Below are 27,825 nucleotides of genomic sequence, written 5' to 3'. Positions count from 1 at the left end.
ACAGGATACCGGAGTTTGTTCCTAATGTGTGGTATCTTTGGGGTGACAAATTTGTCCCTTGAGTAGTTAGTGTTAATGTTACATACCAGGTTAAGGTTTTACAGAGTAGCACAAGGATCATTTCACTTGTGGTTGGGGTGAATTTTTGGTAGGTAGGGTTTTAGGAAGCTTGGTAGGAGGGTGGCTGTGTTGGGGTAATTTTAGAAACTGGGTGCATTGTTACAGGGGAGTTAGTAGGTTTAAAGGAAGCTTGGATGCAGGATATGGTGGCTGTAGGCCAGGTCTTAATTACTTGTGGTATAGGTAACATAAGGGAAGAGAGCCTTCGAGGGGAAAGGCCAGGGACAAACTTGGGTTAAGGATGGTTAGTAGTTGAGAGTTCTAGTTAGGACGGTTGCTAGGAGATTCTGAGTGGGGTGGCCTTGGTTCTAGTCCGGATTGTCATTTGGTAATAAGTGAATTGGGGGTGTTTATGGCTGGGCACAGAGTACTTTATTGCTGAGCATAGGGGAGTTTTCAGGAACTAGGTCAAAGGGTGCTGGTTTTCTGCCATTTAGGGTTAGGGTATTGAAGTTTTGGAGTTAGACTATTCCCTACAGTAGTCGGGTTAATGCACATCCAGTTAACTGGGTTGTGGTTATAGGTTGTCATTCCTTTCAGGTTGAGCCATGATTAGTGGCTGGGAGGAAGCGGGCTAAAAGTAATGTATTCTCTTGGAGTGGATGTTCCGGTGGTACAATGGAGTCATGGGTAATCCTATTTTATTTAGTTTCATTAGGGTGTGTTTCATGGATAGTATGCAGGATTTTAAGGGCTTTACAGATCATGAGTTCACCAAATGATGTTTGGCTTAACCCTTCCTGGTATGGGAGGTAGTTGGTTGAACAATTTTGGGTAGAAGGGAGGGGGAACAGCCTAGTCAGGCTGGTTGCTGGAGAAGAGGGACAGGTTTGACCTCTTCTGTTCCCCCTCTGGTGTCTGGATGTTCATTTCAAGGATCTGGGGAAATGAAAATGAGTAGCTGGAGGAAGCTTGCTGAATAGATAAGCAAGCTGAGGTAAGGATGCTGCTTATTTGGTGGAAGGTAATTCAATGAATGGTGTATGAAGTGAGATGGGATGCTGAAGCGAGCAGAGGTATGGACCCTGCTTACTGGGCAGGGTGAGTAGGTACGCTGGCCCGATTAATATTACAGTGATGTTTATGCTGTGTTTAGAATCAACTATATTATGGTCAGTTGTAACTAATAAAGTTTTTTTTTTTTTCAAAAAACTTTTTATTGAATTTTGAACAATACAGAAATATAACAGCAACAGCAATAATAGAATACATATTTAAAAATGAAACATTGGGAGATATTTATGATAACACAATTTTGTAAGATGAATGTTTTGTCTCAATGCAGTTTGAGAATATACACTTAACTATCTACATCATATACAAAATGTTAACCAAAGAATATATCAAAATAAGTATTGAGCTAAGACAAAAAAAATAAGCATTAGGATATAAGTGAGACTGAGGTCTACAAATCCCATAAGGAGGGTGGCCATCTATACACTATTAATAATATGTAACACCTTTTCTAAAGCTTTATTAATATGTGTCGACTTCTTGGGACTTTTCACTATCATTTTCTGCGCACTGATGTATGTGTGGGCTAGAATTTTAAAATTATTCCAATTCAGTTTAGTACGATCTAACCAATTTTGTGTGATATATAATTTTATAAGTGAACATATGTATATTAGCACTTGCATGTCCAATTTGGAGATAAATATTTGGTATGTGTAGTATTGCAGTCTCCCAAGATAAGGTGGATTTGTGATAACCCATTTTCTGTAAACGGACTTTTAGGGAGGTCCAAAGTTTGTGTGAATGATGACAGGACCAAAAGATGTGTAAAAGATCTGCATTAGGGTGTGAACAACAAGAACATGAGGGTGATTTATTTGCATCAAATTTGTTGAGCTTAGAAGGAGTAAAGTATGCATTATTGTTTATCATTAGTTGAGTGTAAAAGAGTTTTTTGAAGGGCGAGTATTCTATTGTATTTTTGATAGCTGAGAGTTTCTGATTTATAGATATATGAGAGTTGTGTTTATCCCAATAAGTAGAGAAGAGACACTCTTCACTATGAATTATTTGATTTATGAGATTATAAGATTTAGACAACATTTTCTCTGGGAGTATGAGGACTTTTAAAAACACTTTATAGTTGATAATATCGGTGCTATCTATATTGATGTGTAGGAATTTAGCATTAATTACATCTCTCAATTGACGTAAGATGACTAGATATTTAATATTAACCTTGAGAATTTTGCGTACATTAGAGATAGTTTCATTCTTGTATTGCATTAGATCCCAAACTGTAAGATCTTTAATCAAGGGAAAATCTGAAAGATTAAAAGACATATTGTCTAAATTGATATTAGGATTTAAGTGAAGAGGTTGCATTAATTGAAATATATTTTCTAGATTTACAAGTTTTACCAAGACTTGAAAAGCAATAATTTTTTGTTTTAAAGAGTTAGGAATTTTAAATTTATTCATTACTTCCAATGAAAGGAAAGGAAGAGCTAATGGGTTAATGTTTTTATTTGCAATATGTTGAAACCATAATTCTGTCCAAATAGAATTTTGATTAAACTTCGCAGTCTTTAAATTTAAAATGGATAATAATTTGTTTGCCGAGATAATCAAGTAGTAAAGGTGAAAATTGGGAAGACCAAGACCACCCTTATTTTTAGGTAAGATTAGCTTAATGTAAGAAATTCTTACTGATTTAGGAAACCACAAGAAATTAGCCAAAATTTTATTGATTTTTGAGAAAAAGATTTTGGAATCATCTGATCCACCGCATTGAATTGAAATAACAATCTGGGAAGAATATTCATTTTATTATAGCTGCTTTTGATAAAAGTGATAGATTTAGTAATTTCCATCTGTTCAAGTCAAGTATAATCAATGACCATATTTTAGCCAAATTATTTTGAAATGTGGAGAGACCATTGTGATTTATATGAATCCCTAAATATTTGAAATTCTGAACTATCCGAAAAGTGAAATCAGGAAACATATATGTCTTGAGCAAGTGGATTTATGGGAAGAATATGTGTTTTGAATATTAATCTGATAACCAGAAACCTCTGAGAATTTTTCAATGGAACAAATTAGTTTGGGAAGATCTGAGCAGGGTGTTTGAAAATATATTATAAGATCGTCTGCAAAGGCGGACAAACATACTTTAGTGTTAAGGATTCTAGGAATATTATGATATGTATTTTGCTTAATGTATAATAATAGAGGTTCTATATATAGATTAAATAAGAAAGGAGATAATGGGCATCCTTGCTTTGTGCCATTAAAGATCTTTATATTTTTGGATATTTTCCTGTTAATATAAAGAAAAGTATAAGAATTTTTATATAGCATTCTAATAGAGTCTATGTAAGTAGATGGTATATTGAAACAAAGCATGATATGAAACAAGAAGTCCCAATTAACCCTATCAAAAGCCTTAGCAGCATCAAGAATTAATGCATACATAGGGTTTGAGTCATTTTTGGCAAAGTGAATAAGAGCATCAATTGTCAAGGTATTGTCCCACGAATGTCTATGTGACATAAAGCCCGCTTGTTCCAGAGAAATTAAAGATGGTAAAACATTTTTAAGTCTAGAAGCAAGTATTGAAGCTAAGATTTTGATATCAATGTTAATCAGGAAATAGGTCTATAATTATTAGGATCAGTTTTTCTTTGTCTCTCTTCAAAATTAATATGGTTTTGAGGTATTCCAATACAGATCAGATATACCATGAATCATTATGTGGTTAAAAATTACTAGGAGAAGAGGTGAAATCTCTGATGAGAAAGTTTTAAAAATTGGTGTGAAGCCATCTGGTCCCGGTGATTTACTAGTTTTGAGTCTACTAATGGCTTCCGATATTTCTCTGATAGTCAATGGGGCAGAAAGTGTGTTCTTTTGTGATTCATTTAAACTAGGAAATTTAATAGAGGACGAAATTCACTATGTTTTGTTTACTCCTAAGATTATTGTCTTTTGAATATATCTCTGAGAACAATGATGTAAAAAGCTGCAAAATTTCCTGATCAGTACTGTATTTCTTGTTATTATAATTTAATGTCGAAATTCTAGGAAGGGAATGATTACCTTTTATTATTCTGGCTAACACTTTAGAAGGAATCTGAGCCCATTCAGAGTATGTAGCTAATAACCTTTGCTCTGAAATGGTAAGGTTATGTTGATGCAGAAGCAATAATTCTTTTTGGGAATTCAACAATAATTCATATGTTGAAGGATCGGAACTTATTTTGTACTGATTTTCCAAATTTTGAATTTTTGATTTTAATTGTAATTCTTTATTTCTATATTGTTTTTTAAAATATGATGCTTTGTTGATTAATATGCCCCTAAGAGTTGCCTTACATGCGGCCCATTGTATATCTAAGGGGATATCTGATGTGTGTAAATTAAGATGTGTTTCTTTTATTGTTTCAATTATTGATTTATGTATATTTTCCTTTGAAAGCAAATTATTATTCAATGTCCAGCTATTATATGAGCATAATTTTGGTGAATGTGGGACCAAACTTATACTAAGAGATATTCTAGAGTGGTCAGAAAAAAATCTAGGTTCAAGAGAGTAATTTAACTTCATATGAGTAAAATCATTTGAAATAAGGAAAAAATCTAATCTTGACCAAGATTTATAACATTTTGAATAATATGTGAAAAAGTCTTTTTTATCATTCTGTGTTATAAGAGAAATAGGATCTATAAGGTTTAAATCTATTATAATTTCTTCCAAGGCAATGGATGCTTGAAAATTGTATGAGGAAGATCTACTAGTACGATCAGTGTCAGGATTAATAATAGCATTCCAGTCCCTCCCAATACTAAATAATAATCTTTGAAGGAGGATAAAATATTATATATTTGAATAAAAAAGATATGTTGTTGTTCACAAGGGCCGTATAGATTAAAGAATATGACTGGCTTATCAATGTTGTGAAAAACAGAAATAATGTAGCACCATCTTCCATTCGCATCATATTTCATCTCTGAAATAGTTCCCTGAAATGTGTTTTTAACTATAATGGCTACCCGCTTGATTTTGTACTATTACCAGCTGCTACTATCGTTTTAATCCATTTCTTCTTTTATCTTTATCAAAGTCATCTTTAGTCAAGTGAGTCTCTTGTATAAAGCAAATATTAGCCTTTGATTTAAATAGTAAATGGAATAATAGAGATCTTTTGTTCTTATTTTGTAATCCTCTCACATTCCATGAGTCAATATTTATTGTCATAGTATTAACTAAGAATATATATATAACATATATCTAAGATTTGACAAAAATGAAATATTGGCTATAGACCTCAATATCCCACAACCGTCATACTGATTCATATTGTCTACCTAAAAGGTTGTTATAAGGATTCGAAAAATTTCTTCCCTAGTACCCCAGTGCCTAGCCACCTAACCCCTACTAGAGAAAAAAAATAAAGATGAATTATATAAGTGAATTTGGTTAACATTTTCAATGTCAATTGCAATGTATCAACATAGTAAACTTTGCATATTTGCTTAACTAAACAAAACACCATAATACACTATCAAACATATTTACATATCTAACTAAAATCAAGATGTCCAACATGCACAATCCCTACTCTCTTATTCATTGTATAAGCTCCATTATTGAATAGAAAATATTATTTGTTATAGACATTCCTCAATTTTGTATTTCAGATATTAATGAATCAAATTTATGTAAATGTTTCCATGTACAAAAAAAAGAAACATATGAAAATAAGTTTGATGTTATCCCATATAAATAATAGTTGCTATAGAAACTAATATTGATTATATCAGAGATAAATTGCAGTTTTAACTAAGCTTAGTATAGACATATATGTGTCATAGACAAACTGCATTAACATCAGACAAATAATTCGACAATAAAAACTTTGTGTTTTGTTCTGATAATATTTGTGAACGGTCACATCAATATTAACTAACTCAAAATGTAAGCAAATGAATCATATTTCTAAAAAAAACATTTATGACTATGCTCCCTTGTGTGGTTAAAACATTTTATACAGAACAGTAACCTTTTAACATGCACATATTTTTATTTGCGGTTGCTTTTTCCTTTCTTCCCCTGTTTCCCCTCTTTTGAGCTGTATGTCTTTTTTTTTAAAGACCTACCTTTCTATGAGTAAAATTCACTTATTGCTCCATGTATTTTGTATAGTGTTCTTAAATATATTATAAATGGTAACTATACATGAAGCCTTTCACCCATTACCACCATCAAAGATGGGGTCCATTCCAAGCATCTTTCCTGGTTAAAAAATGTAAAAATAGGTGAAAATATGTGCGTTTGAGTACTGTTTATGGTAATCTGGATTGATCTAACAAGCATAAACGCGCTAAGACTTTCCATGCATCCGAGTTTGCTTGTCCGATCAAATCCCACCCCTGCAACCCCTCTCAAAGATCCCCACATGACTTGTTGAACCTCAATTCGAAAATAGTATTACACCTGTCTATATTGACAGGGGTATTCAAGCTATAATGCATATAGTAGTTGAAACTTCGGTAACATCATGCAACTCCAAATAGAACTTCTGCATATACCAACAGTATCCCATAAAAGAGCTCTGTACATGCTGCAGTAAACTATAGAAACAGCACTCCCCCTAAACGCTCTCTATCACGCCTAGACAAGCCATCAGACAGCAACCTACCATGACATATTATATATTTCTAAATTATCAAATTAACCCCATTTCAGTGAGTAAGTGCTTCCTGTATATGTTCTAGCAATGGCGTCACCTCAATGCCTTGAAAATCCACATAAGACAAACACATAGATTGAGATGCAACCAAGCTGCTGATATTTTACTAGCACTTCTCCCATCCAACGCCAAGTAGCCCCAAAGCCACCAGACCATCCTAGCGTCAGTGGTCCACCGACACTGTAAAAGAAAAGGAAAAAAGAAAAACATACACTTCACTCCAGTAGCCCTACACATCAGTACGGCGTCTCCACCAAATCAAAGCACAAACTGCGGTGCACCCTTAACAAAGCCGCCCAATCAGCTTTGAAAACCGAAGATCTCCTAGCCAAGGGAACCAACATCTCACTCCATCCAATCCGAACAAGCCAACCAAGACACCAAAACACAAAGGATCATATATTCAACAGAAACTCCAAAGCACGAACCCACAAGAACAGAACCAAGCCAACAACACAAGCCGAAGCGACTCGCCACAGACACCAATCTCCGTGATGCTCTCCACAACAGCACACAACAACCAAAGATCCTCCCATCAAGATGCAGACCCCAAGAGAAAAAAGCATAAAGAGCAGAAGCATGCACTGAACACAATAACAAAAAACGTACCTGTCTTTCAACCCCCATTCCAAAGAATGCATCCATCCAGCCATAAGCATGATACTCCTCGCCGCTCCATTCCCCATCACTAAACATGACCATATTCTTTCTCATACTGCCGCCAGCTAGAGCTTTACAGATATACGTTCAACGTACAAGGCTCCTTGCCTCAATCCTGTTCCCCATTCCAAACTGGCCATGAAGGAGACCAGCATTTTAATCAACAATCAATCAGAATACACCACGAGCATGAAGCTGACAAATATCCAAACACTATAGCTCCGTTGAATATACGCTCATAAGCGCTCTCCCCACACCCTCCAACGATGTCATCACAACTATGTCTCAAAGATCCACTGAGGCCGAACACGCATATCCTACATGTAGTCTTGATGAAAATACACTCTTTAACTGTACATAAGCTTCTCAAGTCACCGAAGCTTCCCATTACATTGATGACGTCACCGCCAAGCTCCGTATCAACATAATGATGCGTGCCATAGTAGTAACATCTGCTGATGCGTTAGATAAGAGATTTTCTCTCGGAGCAGTCTCGAGAGTCTGTGTATCTCCCTCCAAAAAATTACAGGCTAAACCAAGGCATTTTATTTGCCTAAAAAGAAAAAACGCTTGTACGCTATTTAAATAAATATAAACAGAAAGTATCTGGAGTGCTGAATCTATTTTAAATACCAGCACCTTAATTGTGAGATAAAACATGTAAGCACATACCAAATTTGCGCTTTCCCATTGCTTCAAGAAAAAAAAGAAAATAAAACATATTTATGTTTATATATATATGCACAGTACATACTCTTAACAGAGGCAGTCTGTGAAGGATTTATACCTCGTATATTCTGTATTATTCTAGTCTTTACAAGATAAATATCATATTGACACTTGGCAAGTTCTTATTTGAACTATGTATAAATACTAAATCTCACTAAGTAAGGGGACCGCAAGATTTATTAAGAGGGTGAAATCTATGTTAATATTTCTGATTTCACCACAAAGAAAGCTAAGACACTTCATGTTTTCTGAAAAGAAAAGAGGAATGTGTTAACACATTTGTGTACATATTTATACACCTTTTGTTTACCCTTGACAGTAATATATTTCACAATTGATTAAGCTCATTAACTGTATGTAAATAACCTATATAAAAAGGAAATATATATATATACTTTCAACATTTTTGTGTCCAGTCAATTATATACCTTGTTAGGAAATTGAATCCGGAAGCTTTTTGAATGCTTTGAAAAAAACATCTTTTGCTCCCTTAGAATCAGAACAAGTAAACTTTTTTCATTAAATGTGAATGACAAAGTATTTGGATAAGACATGCGAAATCTTATCCCTCTTTTAATTAATTCTGCACAATAGGGAGAGAGCTTTTGTCTGTTTAGTTTTATTTGAGGAGGAAAATCCTGTGAGAATGATAACTTATGCGATTTCCATACAAACTGTTTCTTACTTTTGGCTGCTTGCAGTATTTGAAAAGCATCTTGAAAATTTAGCAATTTTGTATATATGATCCTTGGTGAGGAAGCATCTTGACTGGCACGTAGAGCTCTGTGTGCTCTCTCAACAGTTATGTCTTTTGAAGATGCTTCACAGTTTAGTAATGACTCAAATATACTCTTGGACACAGATAGCAAATTATTCTTATCAAAAGATTCTGGTAAACCCGAATGATAATGTTGTTCCTGACTTCTGGCTTCCAAGTCTATTAATTTAGATTGTATTTCAGAGATAGTTTTATCTTTAGACTTTAAATCATTTTCCAATGTCTCAATTTTTATTTCCATAGCTGAGTTATTGTTTTCAATAATACTCATTCTGTCATTTATTTTTTTTAATGTATCACCAAAGTCAGTAAATTTTTCTGTAAAGTTCTGAATGGCACTTTGTATAGGCTTTAATGCTAGCTTTAACTCGTCTAAATAAAAGTTTGAGTCATTTAATTCTTTGCTACTTACTTTGGCTGGTTCAGAAGAGTTTTTGGAAGTTCTCAGCCTTTTAGAAGTGTTATCTTTTTCTGGTGAGTGAACTGATGAGAATTTGGCCTTCGTGGTCTGTGAATCCATAGACTCCGATTTAGTAGCCATGCCCAGTGATTAGATGCTGTTACCAGGGTGACAAGTTCCAGGAAAAGTCTGAAGCAGCAGGTGCCCAAGTCTGATAGCTCCACAATTTGTTCTGAGGTAAAATGTGACCCAAAATAAAAATTCCAAAGCCAAAAATATTCCAGCTAAATGTAAAAAGCTTAGTATAATCCTTTTATGAAAAAAACTGAGGAAAAATATTAGTCTCAAGTTGTAAAAATTAAAGATGATACTGGTCTGTGAGGAGCTCTGAGAATAGGGACTAGTCTAGTCGGCAGCCATCTTGGAATCCCGTAACTAACTAATAAAGTTGGTGAACAAAGCTATGTTATGAAAGTTTAATAAAAATCATCAAATATCATTTAGTGTGATGTGTTTATTGAAGGGGACCGGGACATTTGATGATTGGTTCAGTGTCTCCCACTAATTTACCATGCACTTTTTTGATATGGTGTCATATATGCTACTGGTATTTTTATGTAGTGGCCAGTATATATACCTGGTAAATGGTCTGAGGAATCCCTTGTTTGATCATGTTTAAATTTTTCGTCTGCGTTATTTTATCTTATTTTTCATTTCTGAATTGTGCATCATTGTTAAAAGTCTATATAAAAATATGATTGTAAAGTGACCAGTTTGATAACATAGAAGCAGAGTGTTTGTCCATGCTACCACTGACGTGAGTTCAAGAAAGTGCTTAGATTGCTGGTATGGTCAGCTAGGGAGAGTAGGATGAAGTAGCTCTCTTATGTTATGCAAAGTTTTAAGGGGAAAATGCTAGTGAGAGACAGGGGCCTCTTAGGTAGTCTGCTTGGGAGAATGACATCATGTCACAATGTCATTGCACACTCCACTCCTAAATCTGGGGTTCTGTCCTGCTCTGCATACCTGATGGCTTCAGTTTTCATGTCCAGTACCTACCCATCAGATCCTCATTCCCTGGGCACTGATAAAGAGTACCACTAAGTTGATTTACCAAGTAGTCAGTTGCCTTTATGGTAGCAGAATTGGAGTAACTTGATAAAAAACAATTTGGGGATCAAGTCTGTGTGGGCACTGTAACTTGAAGAAGAGTAGGAGGGCTCAGTGAGCCAGGTAGGAAGAAGCTTAAAAATTACCAAGGAAGAGGCATATTAGTACATTAGCAGTATTATTAGGATCTAAAACCACCACATCTTGCTAATGACCCATCACAAGATATTCAATCAAATCATTAAAAGATCACTCTTTAAGCAAGAAAACATCATGGATGAAAGCAGCACAAGTTCATATCTGCATGAAGATAAATTACTTTTCTGGTACTACTCTGATATAGTGTAACACTAAAGTCCCCACCACACACACTTCATGACCCCATACAACTCTGATATAGCTGGTTAACCTAACACTAAAGTCCCCACCACACACACTTCATGACCCCATAAAATTATTTCATTCTTCAGTGGCTCTGCAATGCAACCATTTTAATACAAATCAGAGAAAGTCAAGTTAAAAAAATCTTCTGTGACTGGAAAAGATAAGCAGGACCTCTTCCTAAGTCAGTGTCATTTTTACACACACACGCTTTCATTTTAGGTCATAGATAATTTTTTGACATTTGAATTAATTACTTATTAAGAATGTGTGACTGGATTATAATTTACTTTGTTTGATATTTTCAACTCTTTACAACTGGTTCATTATAAACTGATTGGGATCTGTAGCTTCTTAAGACAATATTTGAAAAGAAGATGTATTGTTTTAGCCCTGTTATTTTAGTTTTTATGTATTATTTTTTTCATTTAGAACTGTTTGCAGCTGTTGGTTTGTAGTTCACATTCTGGTGTAGTTCAGAATACATCACTATGCAATGACTATAGTTACCCTCACTAGGAGAGGGTGTTTTAAAAAATGGATGGATGGGTAGATGGACGGACTTTATTGTTTGTAGACAGTGTACAGCATTTCAATTATTTAAGCTTGTTATACTTCTTAAACGTTCACTTTTACTTCATTTTCTAATGTCTAATGTGATATTTAAGGATAATATTTTTCTGTGTTTGGAAGCTGAACAGAATTACATTTAAGATATTTTTCTGCTTTTTGAGAACGTGAAATTTTACAGCAGTTAATCAAGACATTTTACTAGAGAGAGCTACTGGTGCAAATTTTCAGTGTCTCTGGATGAAATAATTCATGCATTCATATCAGTGCTTACTTTATCTAACATAGGTTAATGGGAGTGGACAAACCAAATGACGGTACCAGTCTCAGATATGATACCACTCTTTTACAAGACACACGCGCACACACACACACACACACACACACACACACACACACACACACACACACACACACACACACACACACACAAACACACACACATACACACATACACACACACGTGCACGCACAGAGAAGCTTGTTCATAAACTCATATACCTAGGACAATCTGTAACATTAACACTCTGTCTGCATGCATGTCTTTCTAATGCAAGATGAAACCAGAGACTTCAGCAAAACCCACATGGAGGCAGAAAAACAAAGAAACTCACACAGAAGGCACCCACCTGGAAATTGGAATAGAAAACCAAGCACTGTGAGGGTTAATTGCGGTACCAATGTGCCACTATGCATATGTTAAGTTATATTGCTTCACTGGTACTTTTAATCACTTATTAAAGTTGCACTAGCTTTTTTAAGTAATTCTGGGGAGGCAGATGATGCAGAATTTGCAGGTTTGCAGGATAACTGGGAGATTATAGTGACATAGAGGCAGAAAGAAAAGAAAAACGTGGTAGACAAATCTGGTAACACCACAGTCACTGAATACACCAAAAAACAAATGTACCAGAACCACGAGAGCAAAATTCTACATAGTTTTATTCCATGCTTACAAATTTAAAGCACATTTCTAAGACTTTGGTAGAATTTAAAATGTTTGTTCGCAAGTTGAATTTGTGACTATTTTTTCATTGGGAATAAGGTGACATTCATTATACATCTAATAAGCATTATAGAAAAAATGTTTTTGTTCCATCCTCAAATCAAACAATTTCCTTGTTTGAAAAAATGGTAGAGACAGAGATTTATGCAAGTTTTAACAATAATTGTAAGAAATATTTTTATAATTTACAAGATGATCGGTCACTGCAGCACAATGATAATATTGTAGTGAAACCAGCTGTCAAGGGAGGTGGCGTTGTTGTGTTAAGTAAAACCTATTATATAGATTCCATGTTACAGATGTTGAACTCATTAAAATATAAATGTATTGACGTTATAACTGCAAGAAAAATTATTGAGAAAGTACAGCTACATGTTGCATGTATGTTACAACATGAGTGCATTAGTAAAGAACTTTTTGATTATTTGTATGTAGAAACAGCAGTAATTCCTGTAATATATGGTATCCCAAAAATATATAAAAGTTAGACTAAACCTCCACTTCAACCTATAGTTTCTGCAAGGGGATGGGTTATAGAAACCATCTCCAAATACCTAGAAAGAGGATTAAACAAGTGCTGGGGACAACTACTACAATAATTGACAGTTCTCATTTCTTAGAACTTTTATATGAACGGTCTAGTAAAAACAGCATACTTACTTGTTATTTTGTTATACTTGATGTGGACTCGCTATTCACTTGTATTCCAAATGACTTGGGTGTCCAGATGATTAGAAAGTATATCCTAGATCAATTAAATGTACACATTATTGATGTGGATTTATTATGTGATCTAGTGAGGATAGTACTTGAAAATAATGTGTTTTTGTTTCAAGAAAAATACTATAAACAGCTTAGAGGTGTTGCCATGGGCAACCCAGTGGCAAATACGTATGCCAATGTAGTTATGAATTTCTGGGAACTAGAAACTACATTATCAAAACTTAAGAATCCATTCTTTAACAATGCAGTCTTCCATAAAAGATTTGTTGATGATATTTTTCTTCTGCGAGAAGGTCCTTTGTGTGAGTTGAATGAGTTCATTGACTATTTACATACTACTCCATCTTTCTTGAAATTTAAAAAGAATGTACAATATATGAACATAGACTTTTTGGATATCACATTAAAGAAAAATGTTAAGGGACAGTTTGAAACAATGCTTTACAGGAAAGATGTAAAGAAGTGTACACGTTTAGCATGAGATAGTATGCATCTGACTTTTATGTTCGAAAATATTAAGACTCAGATGGCATGAGTTAGTAGATTGAATACACAGCAAGAAATTTTAGTACAACAGGTGGAGAAAATGACCCAATAGTTTAAAAATAGGGATACCATGATAAAATGCAATGTATTAAAAATGAAATATTGAGTAATAGGGAATCCCTGTACCCACCCATTTATTCTAATATTCCTAAGAAAAGAAACATGACTTCAAGAAAAAACATTGATTGTAAATATATTTTAACTTATGATCAGAACACACAGAATATAAAGATTATAGTTTGGAAATATTGGCCTATGCTGTCACAAGTCCCTAAACTGAAGGACATCAGTGCAAAGAACCCAGCTTAGTTATAAAAGATGTACAACTCTAAAGAATAGACAGAGCTATAAAGAACAGAAGAAGTTCAATGCACAGTATGTACATAAAAAGGTACATATAAATGTAATAATTGTGCATTTTGTAAATATATATATGGAAAATTCATTCATCCATCCTGTTAATAACAAAGTATTTTATGTACAAGCACAATTGAACTGTAATACTAAAGATGTTGTATATGTGGCTAAGTGCACTCAGTCCCCGGGATTCATGAAGCTTGCACCAGGCGCAGGCATAGCGTAGGCAGTATAATGCCAAATATGGCCATCGAGCTATTCAGGTACGATCCAATTCCACGTGCACTACCGGCATACGCCAGAACTGCGCAGCCCTCAGCTTAGGTATGCTAATCACCCCATGCGCAGTGTCGCACCATGCAAATGAAGGCATATAGTGATTCATGAAGTGGTGCAGGTGTAGCGTAAGCCCACGGAAATGTAAACCAAAAAACACGGTTTACATTTTCCCAAACAGAACATCAGAGCTATGGAAGCGGGCCAGACCCATGTATCACAAAGTTAACATATGCCAATGGCGAAATACACAGCCAATGGCATAAGAAAAGATGCACAACATGTAAAAAACAACATTTGATGTCATGTCCACAGTAACGCACAGCACAACCGCAGGGCATGTGTGCGGAAACTGTAACATAAAGAAATAATATAAAAATGTCATAAAATCGCAACGTAATAGAAATCAGGTTTACAGCATAATACACAATGGTAGGCATGGAACACCACAACCAAGGTGCAAGGGTTGCTAAGGGCCAGCGATAGTGTCCGGTGAGGTAACTATGAATTAGTAGTCAATGCCATGCAAATGAGGCAGATAATACTGAATCGCAAATGTCCCGCCGGATGAAGGTTGTACCATACGGCGCAGTGGTATAACACCGAGGAGTGGCTCAGAGGAGATACATGACATCAGCAGAGGGGTGTGCCACCGTAGCAGTAAGCACATTGGAGCAATGCAAATCTGGCCTGTCTGTTGCTAAGCAAAGCTGCAGGACAGGGGTGGGGAGGAAGGTATAGAATTGTTTAGCTGAGAGCACACATGGTGCCCAAAAGCGCATGTGTACAGGGATGAAAATGTGCCCAAAGCCCAGTAATCGGACGCACGCGCCACGAACAATAGCACAAACAGGAAGGTCAGGGGAAGAAAAGAAGGAAATGCTGAAGTAGGGTAATTGGAGTACTAATGAGCAATCAACACCAATCAACTCACGATGGCCAATCGACGGCAGCTGACAAGTCTGCTTGCAGAAACCTGCAAAACAGGATAGGGGATGCATTGGAATACAAAGAAAGGAGAGGAGGTATTGGATTGCAAAGATAGGAGACCTGACACAGCAGAGCAAAGCAAACCGACAGCAGACCGGCAGTAGCACACATAACGCATGATACGCCAGGTCCAGGAAAGTACAAATGAAAGTAGGCTGCTAGATGCATGCCAGAAAATGGTAGGTGCAACGTGCAGAAATGTAAAGGGAAGGTCAAGAGGTAATCCACGGCAGCCAAATGTAATTCAACACCAAAGGCACCACAATAGTAGTTCCTGCAGTAAAACACATATGATACCCTGTAGCTACGATCGTACATACACACCCTATGACATCATCGGTGTTCACAGCACAATAGTATAAAGTGTGAAAGCACCCTACACACACCTGTGTATTCCCAAACACTGCACCATAGGTGTAAACACACGGGGAACTTTTAAAATGTACATGTTGGGAGCTGCCATAGCTGTGATTCATCAGCATGTGTTAGAGACTGACGGTGTTGTGGAGGATGATGCCGACAACCACCACAGGCCTCGGAGGAGAAGGAGAGTGTTCAAACCAAGGGTAACCTACCAGGGGCTACATGACCTGGAGATAGTAGAGCGTTACAGGGTGGACAGGGACATCTTACAGCAAATAGTGGAGCTATGCCGGCCACGCCTGAGAACCAGAAACAACAGCGGGGAATCCATCCCAGTGGACACAAAGGTATGTGTAAGCCTGCGAATACTGGCCACATGTACCTTTCAAAGGCCAACTGGAGATATAATGGGGATCTCACAGGCATCAGCATCCAGGGTACTACACCAGTTCCTGGATGCCATGTTACCACATGCCAATGAGCAGATATACTTCCCCCAAACTCGGGAGGAGTTGGCCAGCAATATGCGCCACTTTCACCATGTGGCACACTACCCGGAGGTACTGGGTGCGATAGACTGCAAGCACATACAAATCAAGTCACCACCCAGTGAGCATGGTAGGCACTACATAAACTGCAAGGGATTCCACTCTATCAACTGCCAGGTCATGTGCAATGCCCAGGTCATTATCATGGATGTGTGTGCTGGCAGCCCTGGAAGCTACCATGACTCCCATATCTGGCATGCCTCACAGCTGTATCAGGTATTTGTCAGGGGGGACATCCCACATGGCCATCTTGTGGGGGATGCTGGCTATGCACTGGAGCCGTGGATGATGACTCCCATCAGAAATGCACACACACCCATGCAAGAACGCCATAATGAAGCACACGCACAAACCAGAATCATCATAGAGCTTGTGTTCGGGATGCTGAAATCACGGTTCCGGTGCTTGGATACATCTGGGGGAGCCTTGCAGTACTCTCCAGGCACGTGTGCCCACATTGTCATAGTATGTGCCATGCTACATAATATGATCCTGCGGAAGCAGCTGCAGCAGGGACAAAATGGTGAAGGCCCTCATAGCCCACCGCAATTGCCAAGGCCATTACAGGCACAGAGGGATTCAGACCATGAACACACTGTGCCAGCCCCAGTAGGCAGATGGAGGCATGCCCAATATGCCTACACCTTGGCAAAGAGGGAGCGTATAGCACATACTCTGACAGTGTAGGCCCCTATGGACTGACACCTCTCCACCTGCACACACAGTAAAATGGATGGCACACAAACATGACCACCTGTAAATTGTAATGTATAGGTGGCCCAATGTGTGACTCCTACATAGGCAGCCCTCAAACATTGTACACACAACAGCTAGTGGAACACGGAATGTCAACACCTGAACGGTACATGAGCCTTACAGCATATGGTGGTGCTGTGTGCCTGTCACGTTCCCCGCCAGATATATATATATATATATATATATATATATATATATCTATGTACACATATGCATATATATAAAATACAGATAGAAAGGGCAATAGAGTGATATATGTTGATATAGATGGATTCAGCGATATCTGCAAATATATATAGATAGGTCAACGACATTCATAACACCTTGGAGGTACAAATAAATAGGATACTGCCAACTATGGAATGTGTAACATACCGACATGCGTAACCACGAGGCTGAAAGACCGATAGAACACAGTACCGGAACAGTACAGCCGCGAGTAATAGTATGATGATATGAAGGGACATTTAGTCACTGCTGCCGGTGTTGCGGTCCACGTAGGTACTGTGTTCAACTGTGTTTGTGAGTGCCGTAGTCTGTGTATGTGTGCGTTGAGGGTGCCATGTGCGTCTCCGTGTGACTGTAATGTGTGTGTGTGTCTGCAACATGTGTCTGTTAGTGCCAAGTCAGAGGTAGATCAGTACGGTAGGTGTGGGTATAGCTAGCCGTAGGCATACGGTTACCACCTGTCCCACAGTAGGAGGGACAGCCCCACCCTGGGCAGGTGTGTCCTGACATAAAACAGTACAAAAGGCAAATGTTCGACATCTTAGGACATTAATATGTCCCATATATAATGTAATAATCGTATTTAATAGTTATGCCTGTATGTAAGAAACGTAAATGTAACATGCAATATGATAAGTAGCCAAAGTCCCACAACAATAGGTATGTATTGAGGATAAAAGTATGTGCTAACCTGTGTACTGACCGTGGCTACGTGTTGGCCTGTAAACACCGCTGTATGTCCCGCAAGTGTCCAACAATGACAATATGAAAAGGTGGCAACCCATGGCAAACAGGTTCTTTTACCAACACAACCGCAATGACTGCAAATATCTGGGACAGAAATACAAGGGATAGCTGTCACTTACACATATCCCTTGATATATCGCTGCAATTCCGGAGGTATATAAGTAGCAAGCTCACCTGCAGATGATATAGAAACCAATTAACAACGGCCCAATGTACAATCCTGTAACATAAGTCTAGTAACTGTTAGCTCTCTAATTAGGGACGGAGCCCACACACATATATATGGAATATGTAGAAATGCAAGCCCCACAAACCTGTATATGCTACGTATACCCACCGACATCCCCCACACTAGAAACTAAAGCAATACAGACTGTAATAGCAGCACAAACATCCAGTCAGTCAATTACATCTGCAGTACCCTCAACATACCGTGTGAGAGACACAATTAAAGGCGTCATGCAAAATTGCAGGCATTGTATAATGGAACAAACAGCCATGTTACAGGTTTTGTTTGCAATAGTCCGTTATCAGACGGGATGACCGGTACACCCACATGTTGAACCACATACTCTAGCTGTCACACACAATCCATGGGGGACATGAATCCAAAGTATACTTGTCTCCATGCATAGCAGTTGCAATTACACATAACAAAACACAATACAGACCGTCTCCCCGAAGGTACGGCAAATAGGCAACGCCCAAGTGGAGAATTCAATTATACCCCACTGTTGCCACGTAATTGGCGAATGGAGTAGCTGCACAGCTGATATGCAAGTAATTAGTCACTCAGGAACACCAATTGGTGGGATGAAACCACATGTTACAGGTATCGACGTATATAAGGATGACTTGCCAGACATTCAAACCGTATGCTCATACCGAATACCAGTTGAAACACTGTGAGAGAGATAGAGACGAAACACCGTAAAGATAACAAGGTATGTAGAACACCCGATATGTAAGGTTATGTATAGCATGATCTGTATTAATTAGTTTTACTGTATGTATAGCCTGGTTTGCATTAATTAAACGTGTCCGCAATGCATAAAGTGGGAAAAGGTATTTATGTAGTGATGTCTTGCTGAGCATACTAACGCTTGTAGAAACTGTGCGTCCAGCAGTGGGCCACAAGGTACACATCACAGACACCACAAGGGATGCTACATGAGGGCGTTAAACAGAACAATTTCATACAACCCGCCGTCAGTGGTAGGGTATGTCCAACAAGTACGTGCCATAACAGGGGATAGTATATGTTGATATACTGTCACAGCACGCATGTGTATGGGCATATAACGTCAATGACATATCTAAGGTGGTCCCACTGTGCAAGTATGCTTTGCATTATGGGATACAATGTGAAATATGTGTAATGTATAGTATTGTAGGTAGATATGACAGATATTCTACACAGCATAACAGGCATATCATGCATACCAAAGGTATCGTCTATTGGCATGTACAATAACAGGATACATATGGCTTGTAGGCATGGGACATTGTAATAGCATGATAGCTAATCTAAATGGAAGGGCTACCAAGTAACCATGCACAAAGGACATGTAATAGCTTCACAGGTGCATAGTGGGGTACTATGCAGTCTGGCAAGTCCATGTGTAAGCACAACTACAGTGTTCACACCAGTGGCACCTCTCTAGGGTAGTGTCCTGTGAACAGCAGAGCCATGTGTCACCTGCACCTCTGCACAGTACAGCCACTGCAGTGATCCCAGGCCTACATGTGTCTCCCAACCACCAAGGGAGGTATCACATGAACAGTGCTACTGAGTGTCCCTGCGTGATGTACATAGGACTCATGTTCCAAAGCATGGTGAGTGTCCAGTTTGGGAATGTAACCCTCAAGCACATCCCACTCATTGTGGCGTGTGTGCACATATCCATGAGCATGTTGCTCACAGTGGCTTTGCTTATGTCGCGTATGAGGAGTATATCCATTAATAATGTTGTGGACATGGGCCCTGTCTGATCAGCAGAGGTCACCCCTGAGTATGTAGTATGCAAATGTGTACAGATGTGGTGTCCGTAGTGCAGCCGCATACTTAAACTGTCGGAGCTCAGTAAACGTCATGGCGTGTTAATGTTGTGGAATGTAAAGCTGTAGCTGTTGTGTAAGGTACACCCTAAATGGGGTGGTGTACCCTTGAATGTGTGTAGAAGTCTTGAGTTCAGAGGTACAATGGGTGCCTATGTACCAGCTACACACCCAGTACAGATAAGTGTGGCCACGTAGAAGGATATCCACGCCACAGTGGCAATATGGTAACCAAAGGAGTGGGTGCGACATATGTGTGTACTGCAAACATGTACAATGTGATATGTATGTAGGGGACTACCACCCATGTGATAGTCAGTGGGTGAATGGTGTAATGCAAAGGTGATGTTCATGCACCTTGTGTCATGCAGCTTGACACCATGATAGCCATATCAGGTATCTGCCACAGTGACACCCATATGGATGGAGTCAGTATCAGCTGGTGGAGCAATCATGGTGCTTTGTATGCAGGGGTTTGTAAAGCTAGGCAGGGAAAGTCCCCTGTGCTAGCCTGTACCGCAGGGAAGCATATATTGAACATGAGGGGCCCTATGACTGAGGACTGTGGTATGTCAAATGTAACTGACATGCAGTAGGTACTATGGTATGCTGGCCTCACTGTGTGTGTCCTGTCCATGAGCCACATTGCATAACATCCTGAGACATAGGGTACGATGTGCAGGTGGATGTGTATGTTGTCAATACCAGAATGGAGAATGGTGCTGAAAGGCAATGAGAGGACAATGTAGGATGTGTGGACTCCCGTACCATCAGCAACTGCCCTGGTAACTATATGAAAGGAGTCCACCAGGTGTAGGGGCCATGCTCTGGCCCTAACAAGCCCAACCCAGGTGGCATCAAAGGACGGGAGCCCAACAATGTCTCTGTGAATGACATCCTTGATGATGTGCCCCATAGCCATGCAGAACAGTCCAGTCAGGTGTGTAGGACTATAGTCCCACTCGTGCATTGTGGTGCCACCTGTGTGTAGTGTGATAAATGCTGCTGTGTGCCATTCAGGGGCTACAATGTCTGAAACAAGGCTATTACTGAATATGGTGGCCTAGTGGGGAGACATGTCATTCAGAGGTTTGTGCACATCCCAGCCTGGGACATGGGAAGGTGACATGGGGCCAGTGTCCCAGGACATATAGAGTGCAGGTTAGTACTGTGTAGGTGTGACCACAGGGACACCACAATGTTCCTGTATGGATTGTGGCCCTGTAGTGAGTGAGAGGGTGTAATGTTAGCATTGAATCCATCCTCCAGCATGTTGCCAACATCACCTGGGTCTGTAATGTTCCTGAGTGGCTGTTGTATGTGACAGCAGATGTGGGTGTTGCCATCGACTACTGACATACCACCATAATGCCTGGTGGTACACCCCGGAATGTGTTGCAGTAATGTTTACATAGCTAGTCTTGGAGTATGTGATGAGGGATCCTGTGGCCCTACCAAGGCTGACCAGTGAGCTACCCCATCCATGGGAATGTACACCACTGTGCAACAGCCTACACCTGTTGTTGTACATCATATGTCCATGGAACATGACCACCAGAGTGGCGTCTGTTATCTGGTGTGTACCATCATGGCTCTGTGTGGAATAGCATGATACATGCAGTTGTGTACATGTTAATGAAGTGCACTGGGGTATGTTTCAGCATTTGTATGTGCATCGTCCATCTGCACGGGTGTCATGACGTTAACAACCGCTGTCAGAAGACTTCTGTAGTAGATGTTGTAGTACTCATGTACTGTGTATGCTGTGATGGGTGTGGTGCCGGGATGTGGCTAACAAGGTTGATTAGCATATGTTCGGAATCCACCAATGAGGGGATAACCCCAGGTATGTAACACCAGTCACATGGTGGTAGTGTTCATGTCAAGGTTAATTTTGGTCTTGGAGGTGGTGTGTATGGGTTGATCCAGCAGAGTGGAGGTTATGACTCATGGATGTGTCGGTACATGAGTGGCTATCCCAGTTAAGTGTGGGGTAGTGTCAGTCACACATCAGTAGTAGCTGTCTGAGCCCCACTGTCCAATATACCAACAAATGAGGTATGTTAACCATGGGGTATGATGTTGACTCTGTAGCTTGTTACAATGTGTATAGCGGTCCCGGACACAGTTAGTTGCACGTGGAGCACCTGTGATGCATTGTGCTAAGTAACTAGCCAGGATGTGTGCACAACATAGTGGGATATGGGAACCCCTCAGCTGTGGGTGTGCCGGTCCAGGTATGTGCCTGAAAGGTATGGTCTGTCTATAACCTGTCATTGCAGGTGTGCTCTGCAGAGCCTAGAGGCAGGTCCCAGTCACTGCAGAGATATTGGAGTGGTGCATTATAAGGTGTGCCTTGCCTGCGTGTGTCACAGAGGAAGATGCAAGCATTGTGTCACATGACCCCATGTCGTGCTTGCCAGTTCCCGTTCTGCCGATGACTGTTATTAGAAACTGTGCAAGACAGGCAGTATAGAAGCAGCAAGAGCCTTACATGTGAGCTGTACTCCCAGGGCTGACAGGTGCAAGTCATCTGTGCCACAGCATTGTGTTTGACCAGGTCAGTCAAAGCGGACAGATACCAGATGCCTGTGGAATGACAATAGGAGCATAGGCAACTGTTGAAGTGACACAGTCGGTCATTGTACAGTGGTATCATGTCCGGACGAATGCATAATGCTCCCCAGGGCTTGGTCCACACCCTCAGGGCTATAAGACTGGTGAGCTATTGCATGTCCCTGCACATGTAGTCTGTGAAGTGGCATCTCAGGGCAGTCACACTAACATGGAGAATGACAGTCACATCGTAACTGGTGAGGTGTGGCATGGGTGCATAGGTTATGTTGCGGAACCAGTTACCCGACAGCAAGATGTAAGCGACTATCGCCTTGTGTAGCCTGCTACAGAGTCACCTATGACTGGTGTGTTGTGAATGTTATAACTCCCTATTGGCTGTATGTGATGGGCACACATGAGTCTGTGGGCTATAAGTTAGTGATGTTTTCCATGATGGGGGCTACCTCTGGTGCCTACACAGAGTATGGAGACGTACTGCACAAGTTGTCCTCGTAGGTGTGGCCTGTGGTGGAGATCATGTGAGACTATGTGATGGGTGGGGTGTGTTGCGAATGTTACACATCCCCACATGACTGTCAGGTGCAGTCAGGGTTGGTGACAGCATTACCCCCAGCCATAGCTGTCAACCTCCTGTCCCCAAAATGAGGAACATTAGCCCTCATAATGTGTGACAAATGGACAAAACGTGGAACACTTACTACTGGCTTACTAATAGCTTCAACTAGGAAGGGCATATGATGGCTAAAATAGGCTGGGTTTATGTATAAAAAAGATATTCTAATGAATTAATATGATTCCCATCTATTTAGCCATTTCTAGCAGTTAAACAATTTCTAACAATGAATGTGTGACAGACCCTTTCAATGTGGAACCTTGAGGAACATGCACTTTTTAAGACCCCAAATGAGGTACGTTCCTCTTAATGAGGTACACTTGAGAGCTATGCCCCCAGCACGGCTGCAGAAGTGCATCCCCCACAGGCTGTAGTGTCGTATGTTGGGAGGTGAGCATTGAATGTGTACATGAGACAATTGCTGTATTGCCACATGTATGACATATTTATCATATAGACAGGCAGTAGCACTGGTACGTGACAGTTGGACATGCCTGTATATACAACCATGTCCCACAGGATATGTGCGTTACGTGTGTACAACAGCTGTTGTACCATAAGCAAGCTGGGAAGTGTAGGACAGCCAGTTTACCTGTGGGAAATGGTGTGGAATGGGTGCTATATTAATCAGTAGCTCATGATATGCTCACAAGTTCTGAACAAGTGCCTAGCATGACCATACAATACAGATAGGTTGTTGGATAATATCAACCCACAAGTGGTGATGACAGTCATTATGGGTGGCACCGCACTATAACCCTGCTGAGTATGGTGTGCATGTCCATGAACCATTATCACTGTAGATGTTAGCAGTACAGATGTACAAGACAGCACGGATGTTTGATTACAAATACCTTTGTATGTCACAGAAGTGTTCCACCAGTGGCCTGTTGACAGACTCACAACTACAAAAGGTGCAAGAGTGACATGTGCACATCACACCAGTGCCAGCTACAGTAGAACAGGGTTAATGTGTTGTACTCCACCCTCATTGTAGCCCATACCACACAGACAAATGTTAGGCATCTGTGTATGTAAGGCTGTGAATGGCCATGACCTGTGAGTATAGCTGTGTCAGTGTTGTGAACAACATACAGAATGGGCTGTGTGGGTGAGGTGTGTGACATATGTGCACAGTCTGATGGATGATACCAGCATTGAGACCGCTAGGTGAACATCCCTGTACCCATTAACTACTACCTAGGCTGTGGTCAACATTATGGACACTGTGTAAGGGATGGTGCTGTGCAGTGCACCCCCCGACTTGGTGATGTCTCCAGGCCCCTTAGGTAGTCATATGAGGTACCCATGTCATGTCAGGGTGCCATCCATGGGCACGGAGATCACTGGACAGGTATATACAGCACTGTGGTGACCAATATTGGATCACATACCACCTTTAAGGGGTAATGGCCATGTGTGGATGGGCGATACCAGCCTTCACAATCCTCACCTCCACTATGCAGCATGCTGTCTACCTTGCAGAAAGACATTTGCTACACCATGATGATGGACATGCTACATGTCCATATCCTGATCTGTAAGACATATGTCATGGACAGCCACCATCCTAATACTAGGATCGCCACAGGCTGGACAGATCCCTGTGCCATATATGTGACATACTCCTGCCATACCATGCAACCCTGTCCATCAAAGCTGCACATGTCATCCCAGTCATACATGGTGTGATGGCCACATGGTAGATGTACTATCAACTGACTGGATCAGTAATGTGGCACTGATGCACCTTGCGGTGGCATAATGGCTGTCTGTTACAGCTTGGAAACCATGCCCGCACATGCTATGGTTGATAACCATCCCTGCGAATGACGTCTGACTAGCCATTGTCCCATGTCTATCACATGTGCAACACAGGCGATCCGTGGCAGGATGTTGAACAGTTGTACAGTGCTGTGTAGATGTATATGGCAAAACACATGCATGTACAGGTGTCCATGCGTATGTGTGCATTGTCACTGCTCAAGTCCATTACGGCTGTGTCTGTGTTGATATGTGACATATACACAGCATCAAGGTCAACAGCATTACCATGGACACATCCAGGCATGTGCAGATAGGTAAGAACACAAGTGCAGGAAAATAGAAATGCCCACAGCAAGACAGCATTCACATGGAGTATGAACACTGTAATGAGGTGACACACATATATGGTGATGATATCCAATGCATAATAGGTGTGACATGTGTGTGACACAAACACGTCAGTCGTGTCAGTGTCATGATGCTTTGCAAAGATAACTGTGCAGATGTAGTAGATGTCATAGAAATGTATGTGCAGCAGTATCTCTGTACATCTCTGAAACTGTGACCTGTCACCATCATTATGTCTTACAGATAATGCCCCGTACACGTCTTCCAGCATACAGCCACCAGGAGGATGATGTCTTCATCCCACAGCTCCATGAGAACTATGACTTGTTGTTCAGCCATGTGCCACAGCATGCCCAGCAGCGGGATGACCTGTGGCAGGGATCTACGCAGGAGGGTGAACGATGTGGGTGGCCATAACCACACCTACCAGCAGGTGCGCAGACACTGCATGGACTTGATACGACATGCAAAACAGCGTGCCCCTGCAATCGCCAGGGAACAAGGTGGAACAGGTGGTGGGCCACCAACCCAGCCCCCACTCTCACACACCGAGGAGCTACTGGCCAGTCTGGGGACACCCAGGGAACAGCATCCACAAACACTAGCTGCCATCGTGGAGGTGGGTGTCTCCCAACCAATGAGCCTGGAGTTGCCTGGTAAGTCAGTACTGCACATATGGCTATTATATCCCATTTAGTTGCATGTGTCACTGTACATTATGTACAGTAACAACATATGCAAGGTATGTGGACACACATGCTGCATACTACAGTATGCTACTCTGTGTATGCACACATGTGCATACTATATGCTATTACACAGGTGAATGTGTTAACATGCACAGTGCAACCTGTGGCTGTCATACAGTCATGGATAATGTTCATACTGCTGTGTCACCCCTATACAGGTACCTCTGGCATGCCGCACAGACATGAGTCCATTGCAGGTGAGACTGTCATCAGTATCAGGCATGTTACAGTGTAGATCTATTTGCCATGTGGCCAGTTAACACTTGCACACTTGATGTTTGTTCCAGTCACGATATACAGGTCGCATCACCCATCATTCACACAGGCCACCCACGTGCAATATATGCAAACTAAATGATACACTGACTTGAAACCACAGTACTTGTCATTGCGACATGTGTGGTCAGCTGTGCATACAATGGTGGAGGTGTTCTACAATAGAGGCATATGTAGTATGCATTGGAACAACATGTGTGGTACGCACACAGTACCACACAGTGAGCTGTGATATGGGCAGCCCACAGGTGTCACCATTGTGTCATATGCCCCTGCATTGGTGCACACATTGTGATGTGCCACCTGACATGTCCCAGACACGTAGTGTTCTGTCTGCAATATTGTCACACTATCGCATGACCTATACCCCACATACCAAACATACAACCCGTTGTCTGCATAGCCCTGTGGATTGTGACATATCTGACATCTATGGGTGTATGTCATATGGGACAACACAGACATGTGAGATAGATGGCCATCACACACATTTGGCCAACACATGTGCACACATGGCCATGGGGGATGGCTAGAGACATGTAGCCACACAGTACATGGGATGTGTATACACCCTGTTGCACATTGTCCACACATGGTCCAATTATAGCCTTAGTTGACCGATTATACAGTTGATGTGGTACACTGGACATCCTAAACGCCTGTGCACAGCTACTGGAGGTGTCACTGAAGTCTACCATATGCGATCTGTTGAACATCATGACTGTGTCATAGCATGCAGTTATGGCTATGCAATGTGTACATATTATGCATTCTACAGCAATATAGATGCCTCATGATGCCATGCAATGGCACAGTGTCTGTACTTCACACTGTATAGCAATGTAGATGGCTCACACTACCCTCCCATGCTCATGCACATTTGCTAAACATGCATTCTATCTGTAGGGCATACAGACAACACAGCAATGTGAAGCCCATTATGATGCTGTACATGTGTCAGGACACCATTGTGTTAGACATGTATGCATGTTAATGCACATGTCAGCAGATTACATGTCAAGGTCACGTCAGCCATGTGTACTGTTATCCTGTTCTGGGCCACATGGTGTATCACGGGGATGCATGCATACTACCATGATTGTGTGAACTGCATGGCTACTGATATGACACCTGCTTGCTGTAGTGTGCACCCCAGGGAGGTATGCTTACTAACACTATTAATGTCTGAGCTGCATGCCCTCTGCTGTATCACAGGCATGCTGCATGCCATCTGTCAAATCACATGCATGGTGTGTCTGTGTGTGTATGTGTGTGTGTGTGTCTGTGTGTGTGTGTGTGTGTGTGTGTGTCTGTGTGTGTGTCTGTGTCTGTGTGTGTTTGTGTCTGTGTGTGTCTGTGGGTGTGTCTGTGGGTGTGTGTCTGTGTGTCTGTGGGTGTGTGTCTGTGTGTCTGTGTGTCTGTGGGTGTGTGTCTGTGTC

General features: G+C 40.5%; 1 protein-coding gene across 1 annotated transcript in view; it reads right to left on the bottom strand.

The window, feature by feature from the left end:
• Positions 1-9,538, bottom strand: part of LOC122788707 (interferon-induced protein with tetratricopeptide repeats 5-like) — an 87,434-nt gene extending 77,896 nt beyond the window's left edge. Inside the window, exon 1 of the mRNA XM_044055601.1 lies at positions 8,905-9,538. Coding sequence (XP_043911536.1) covers positions 8,905-9,538 — 634 coding nt within the window. The remainder of the gene's footprint in view (positions 1-8,904) is intronic.
• Between the last annotated feature and the right edge of the window lie 18,287 nt (positions 9,539-27,825).

This window comes from Protopterus annectens, chromosome 14.part0 (assembly GCF_019279795.1).
Source record: "Protopterus annectens isolate FY-2018-M chromosome 14.part0, PAN1.0, whole genome shotgun sequence".
In the NCBI taxonomy this organism is placed as follows: Eukaryota; Metazoa; Chordata; order Ceratodontiformes; family Protopteridae; genus Protopterus; species Protopterus annectens.
This window is presented reverse-complemented; position numbering and strand designations above follow the sequence as displayed.